The sequence below is a fragment of the Humulus lupulus genome, chromosome 8 (genome assembly GCF_963169125.1).
Source record: "Humulus lupulus chromosome 8, drHumLupu1.1, whole genome shotgun sequence".
In the NCBI taxonomy this organism is placed as follows: Eukaryota; Viridiplantae; Streptophyta; class Magnoliopsida; order Rosales; family Cannabaceae; genus Humulus; species Humulus lupulus.
The window spans coordinates 8566314-8572746 of NC_084800.1; the positions used below are offsets into that span (position 1 = coordinate 8566314).

General features: G+C 39.6%; 2 protein-coding genes across 2 annotated transcripts; both read right to left on the reverse strand.

Annotated features, from left to right (window-relative positions):
- Nucleotides 1-201: 201 nt before the first annotated feature.
- Nucleotides 202-2043, reverse strand: LOC133794968 (uncharacterized). Its single transcript, XM_062232419.1, has 3 exons — nucleotides 1791-2043; nucleotides 1038-1690; nucleotides 202-956 (listed from the first exon to the last, which is right to left on the reverse strand). The coding sequence occupies exons 1-3, from the start codon at nucleotides 2041-2043 to the stop codon at nucleotides 492-494; spliced, it is 1371 nt and encodes a 456-aa protein (XP_062088403.1). The 3' UTR covers nucleotides 202-491.
- Nucleotides 2044-2052: 9 nt separating this feature from the next.
- LOC133794969 (uncharacterized) lies at nucleotides 2053-3476 on the reverse strand. Its single transcript, XM_062232420.1, has 3 exons — nucleotides 3297-3476; nucleotides 2917-3052; nucleotides 2053-2543 (listed from the first exon to the last, which is right to left on the reverse strand). The coding sequence occupies exons 1-3, from the start codon at nucleotides 3474-3476 to the stop codon at nucleotides 2053-2055; spliced, it is 807 nt and encodes a 268-aa protein (XP_062088404.1).
- Nucleotides 3477-6433: the final 2957 nt, after the last annotated feature.

A 6433-nucleotide genomic window follows, 5' to 3' on the forward strand; every position in this document is an offset into this window, starting at 1 on the left:
CTTAACCCAGTCTACTTTCATTTTCTTTCATCAGTATTCTCACAAGATCTTCATTCGAGCAACATACTGACACTTATAATGCAGGAAGTGTCAGAACTACATTTGGGCTTGATCCCTGCAAAGGGTATGTAGGCAGCTCCACGGAGCGCAGCCCCCTATCACAACCATTTTTTCTTTATATATATACTACGAACAGTTCAATAACAAATCTAAATATAAATTGACTAAGTCACTTTATACTTAGATTGGGGGAATAAGACACTAATACTCCATAAGTCATTCAGCCAATCAGCATCCGATACAAGGACTACAAAAGCTACCAGAACAATAACTTAAACAACACTAACAAAAGCTACAACAAGCCATAATACAACAAAACTAGGTCAGTTAGATCAGGATACAATACTACATAAGAAAAAGTTCATACTACAACTAGAAAAGGCCCGACAAACTCTGTTATCCCACGACAATGAACACGAGTAGAAGAGGAATCAGTCATCCACAACCAGATCATTAGTAGTCATGATGCCAAAAGAAGTGGCTAACTCTTCGGCCCGGGTTATCTCTTCAGCCCTCATCTTCTCCAATTCCTCAAGATCAGCAATGTATTTGGGAACATCCCAGCTATCAGCCTTACCATCCCGAAACTCACTAGCCATTACGCCACGGCATTGGATCTCAGCCTCCAGCCCAATGACCAACATCCGATTCTCCAACGAAGCAACCTCGGCTTTCAAATCATCAACTTGACCAAGAGTCACTCTCAGCTTCTCGACATCAGCTTCCTTGGATTCTAGTTGAGCCTTCAAATCAGCTATGAGTTGATCAGACTCCTTCTTGGAATCTTTCAGCCGACTAACTTCACCCCGAAGATCATTTCTCTGACTCCTTACTTCCTTTAGAGTTGCCATTAAGGACTTGATTTTCTTCTTCAGCCAAATGACCCCTTGCAAACCCTGACACATAAAAAATAAAATGTAAGACAACAAGAGAAATCAGCTAGTCGGCACAAACAAAACTAAATGAAATATTCGTACCTGGAACAAATGAGAAACAGTGGTATCAATTGACCCATCCGTACCAACCTGCTCCATTCTGTGATCATCTTCGGGCCACAACAACTTATCAATCTCTCCTAAGTGAGGCCCAATCTCACTATAGGCCGCAGCATTGGAAGGGAACGAAAGGGCAACGGTGTCGCTAAATGGGTCGGAAGAATCATCCCGCACAGCCTTCTTCTTTTTTTTCGTCTGACTCCGCGTCAAAACAGGGGGATCAGCCGGAGGCACAACAACCTCTCTATCAGCTTCTGAGCTCCCAACGGACGATTTCTTTGCTTGACGCAAACGTTCCAAGGCATTGGAACCGGTTAGAGGAAGTGTAAAGGGTCGGGACATAGCTACGTCTGCAAACAACCGCTCACTTGTCGTCAATTCAGTCAAAAAATTGGGAGTATATCCCAAGACTTCTAAACTTCTCTTGATAAACACAACACGAGGATTATCAGGACTCTGTAGAAGAGGAATACCTTCAGGGAGTTTTTCAACAGAGCGACACAAAGAACTCTGACGAAGACTCGATTCAGACAGCAAATCACTCCACTCACGCTCCGCCTCAGGAATAGCAAGAATACTCTTAAGTCGACCAGAAGACTCCCTCGAATCCCAAAGGTACTCAACTCGAAGCCTACCTGCAAAATGATAGAAGTATCAGCACACAAAATAAAATAAAAACAACAACAACATGTATATGCAAGGAAACGGATTAGTAGGCAAGCATAAAAGACTCACATGCAGGAGACCATGAACAAGGTATCCTACTATCAGCAGGTAACCCCAACGAGACGAAAGGGACGAAGAAGTAACGGTCCTTCCACCTCTTATCTCCACTCTTCAAACTAATAATTAAAGGAGGGTCCTTCCCCCTAGTTGTTAACTGGTACCTACCTTTGTCATTAAGGTGTGCCTTCAAGTAGTAAGCTCTCAACAAGTCAGCCACCCCAAGTGTTATCTTGTGCCTTTCACAAAGGACTTCGAGAGACATCAAAATCCGCTATGAATTTGGCATTAGTTGTCCGGGCGAAATCTCGTGGTACTCACACAACTCAACGACTAATCGGGGGATGGGAAACCGAAGCCCTTCTTTGAAGGGAAGTTCATACAGACACACCCAACCAGGTAAGTGCCAGTCAGGCCGCTCCGCCTTAGCAGGAGCATGCAGACTGATGGTATCAGGGATCTCATAATGACGACGAAGATAGGTCAACTCACCTAAACTTATGGAAGACCTAGGATTAGAACTAAGCATACTACCAGAACCCGGCATACCACCATCAATAGGTTCGTTAGAATCTATTCCCCTTCCAGTAACATCACCTAAAGGACGACCCCCCAATTCTACTACTGTAATTCGGTTGCAATCAACCATCTCAGCAGAACTTTGAAAGAGAGAACTAAAATCTTCTTCACTAAACGAACAAGACAGTCGACAGACTGAATCAGCGTGACTATCACACCTACTTGTAGACATAATGAGCTGATCACCTAGAGCAAAACAACAGCTAAGCCTTAAGGAACACAAAAAAGACATGAAGAATATTTAGCTCGATACACAATCAAGAAGCGCTGGACGACTCATCAATCAATCAGTCAGACAGACCAAACATAAAAAACATATGATTAAACGAGGCAAAACAGACTACTATATCAAATTAGATTACAAAGTATTCAGTTAAACAGCAGTCAGCCTATAAGTCTCTACTAATCAGTCAGACATACCACTCAGCTCAAGGAACAGAAACACATGAATTAGACATACGCCTAAACAACAGAAATTCATATGCCACCATTGCAATCAGATCAAACGCAAACAGAAAATCTACAGGATCAAACAAAAATAACAGTTGAATAAACTAACCTAGCACGAAGAACATGAAGAACACGAAGAACACAAAGAACATGCATAAGGACATTGAAAGGAAAACAAATGAGAGAAAACTTACCTCTTGAGAAGCTCTTTTACTCCACACCTTGCACCTCCTCTCCAAGCCTTCCTCAAATGAATGCAATAGTAAAAACAAACCACCCTTATATAGGCACACAAATCCACCCGATTAGTGCCAAGTGTCAACCATCAGGTGGCCCTACCAAAAAGGATTTAACTTCCTAAGGACACTTAAAGTCTCAGAGACAAATGAAAATTCACATTGAGCGCACTAGGCCCACTCGGCCATCTCCCCCGGACACACTACCTCCTCGGCAGACCACTCGGCCCAAACACACGAGTCACTCGGCCACCCAGGCGAAGCACTCGGCCCACCCGGAGGAGCACTCGGCCATGCCGACAAAGCACTCGGCCACCCCGGTAAAGCACTCGGGGGAGCAATCAGCCATGCCAACGAAACACTCGGCCTTCCCGGAGGAACACTCGGCTCGTGCAGCCCATTCAGTCGGCCAACATGTGACCCACTCGGCCATGCCTCAGGGCCACCCCGTGGACCACTAGGCCAGAAGGCCGTTCGGCCCAAGCATCCAGTCGGCCCAAGCAGCCGGTCGGCCAACCAGGCCCGCGCGCATCCGCAATCCACTCGGACAGCCGGATGCATATGTGCTCATTACTCGGCCGGATGCGTAGGTGCGCATCACTCGGCCGCAAAGTAAGCAGCCAGTCGGCCCAAACAGCCGATCGGCCAACCAGGCCGCGCGCATCCACAGGTCACTCGGACAGCCGGATGCGTAGGTGCCCATCACTCGGCCGGATGCATAGGAACGCATCACCCGTGAATAATTTCTGAAAAAGGTAAATTGAGTCAATGCATATTCTGTAACTATTGGGAAAATGGATAAATTCTGATGGAATTAATTTCTTTTTTACTCTTTGATAAAAGAATGAATTCTATACCAAAGAGTGAGGGACAAACTGTAGTGGACAAAATTCGTATACTTGAAAAATAATAGTCCAACAAGCAGTCAGTCAGCCCAATAAGCTATCTAACTAGCCAAGAAGGCCCAAAGCCCATGTAAAATAGGCTCGCATATACAAAGTACCATCCAATTACCCAAAACCATACCCGGACCCGAATTCGGATACACTCAGTCAGCCAGGGACCTTGAAACAGTCAAGGCTCCCATCACGTTCGCCAAGAATCTCGGAATAAAACCACTTGGAGCGAGTCAAGCGAAGGAGAAAGACGGAGGAGGACGGAACGAGGAGGAGGACAATAAATAAGACCATTAGAGGTTGAGAAAAGGCATCAAATAATCACTGAACTTTCTTTACTCTCTAATTGAAACGAAGGCTACTCTATTTCTGAGCAATCCAGTCAAGCAAGACTAATTAGTCAGTCTGATTGGACCTGACCTAGTCGCTTGACTCCTCCGTCATCGCCACCGTCACTCTGACCATTTTACGACTCCTTCATCCATCATCATTTCGACTATTTATATCTTAATTTTATTACTTTCTATTAGCTCTCGTTACAACCCGACTGACTTGAGCGTCGGAGTCCCTTTGGCTGACACCCCACCGGTGCTCCCAATTGAACTCTCGTCTCTCTTCTTTTTGTTATTGACAGGTTGCTGGTGCCCATCTAATCAATTGTAGGAAATCACCTCTACAATGTCGAGCTCAATGTTATGGTGTGTCTATAGGTGAGATGCTCTCTCTTGGCATTTTAATCAAAATAAATTGAAATGTTTTGGTGTTCTCTTTCACCATTATCATTTCGCTGTTAACTTCATTTAAAAGGTTTTATCTTGTCTTATTTTGATTGCACAATGTTAAATCTTTATCAATCTGTAATATTACACATTTTATTCTCGATATAATAGAAAGTAACGGTAGTTTTGTAAAAATATATATATAATATATAATTATACATTTATGATGCATTGCACTACGTACCTTGGTCGATTCCAAATTTTTTGTATTCATATTATTACAGTCACATCGAATTTTCTTTTAAATTTTCAAGAAAATCTATAAATTTAAGGTGACAAAAATCGTATTTAAAATAATATTTGCGCATGCGATAATATTGAAAGTTTGAAATCTTATTTTGATATCTTAAATTATCTAGATTTTTTTGAAATTTTGCAAGAATTTTGTTATAACTACGATAAATACCATGTAAAAAAATTGAAACCATACCTTATACATGTGTATAAAAATATACCATTCACCATAATAATACATAAAAAAAAAAAAAATGTGGTATTGTAGCAATGCCCTATCATTACATATTAGAAAAAGTACATAACATATAAATTTACTACCAATCCTATATAAATATATTACAGACGTGATCATCATGCCTGAGATTATTTTAAAACTAATGTTAATTTGTCCAAAGATGTGGAGACATCGAATTATATAATCATTTTAATCTATTTGGTTATCCAGCTGGTTGGCTGGACGTTGGTGATAATTATATATTTTATTATGTATTATTTAACCCATTATTTATAGTTCATTAATTACACTTACTCATGAAAAAAGTTGTTATATAATTAACCCTATAAAATTTTCAAGCACTCACATTAGATTATGTAAAGTACCTACTTCTCTAATGAAAAGAGAGAAAAAAAACAGAAAAGAGTTAAAAAATAGAACTCTAAAATATACTGATCTATTTTAATTTTCTTTTATGTGAAATTTGGCTTCGTTAAAATCATTCAACAGCAAAACTTAGGGATGTGCAGAAATTAGACTTATTTAATCCAATACAGCATAACTGATTCAATTATATATTTATTTAAAAAATATATTAATTAAGATTATGCTTATAATTTATTGTGGATTTGTATTGTATTTTATCATTTTGAATAAATTAGTGTTTCTATTTATAATATTATGAATTATTTGAACAAATTCAACTAAATAAAGGCTCTAAAATATTGAATGGATCCAATCATATCCAATAGATATAGCTCATCCAACCTAATGGATAATTGGATCGATTGTTGTTGACGACGTTTTTCGTCAACTAAAATTAAATAAGAGCGATTAAGCACTTATAAATAATAAAGAAATAACAGAGATTTTTACGTGATTCAGTAGTTAAATCTACCTACATCCACGAGTCACTTTTACTAAGTAATTTACGTTTTAAAGCTTTAAGAACAATTTCACAGAGCTTTAAGTAGAAATTTGTGCGTAGAAAATAAATGACTAAATTCAAGCTATTTATAGACTCAGTTTACTGAATATTCTTCTCTTAATTTTAGAGAAATTACAAGATATCCCATTTGAATTTGAAATACAAGAGAATATATTAAAATACAATCAAATGTATTAATAAAAAATAAATATCCCTTAAAATAGGGTTGTTTACACACAGTTTTAACTAAGCTCATAATTGTTGGGATTTATAACTGCACCGCATACACATTGTTACTCAAACGCACTTTCGAGCCTGCTTCATGTTTCGAGCTCA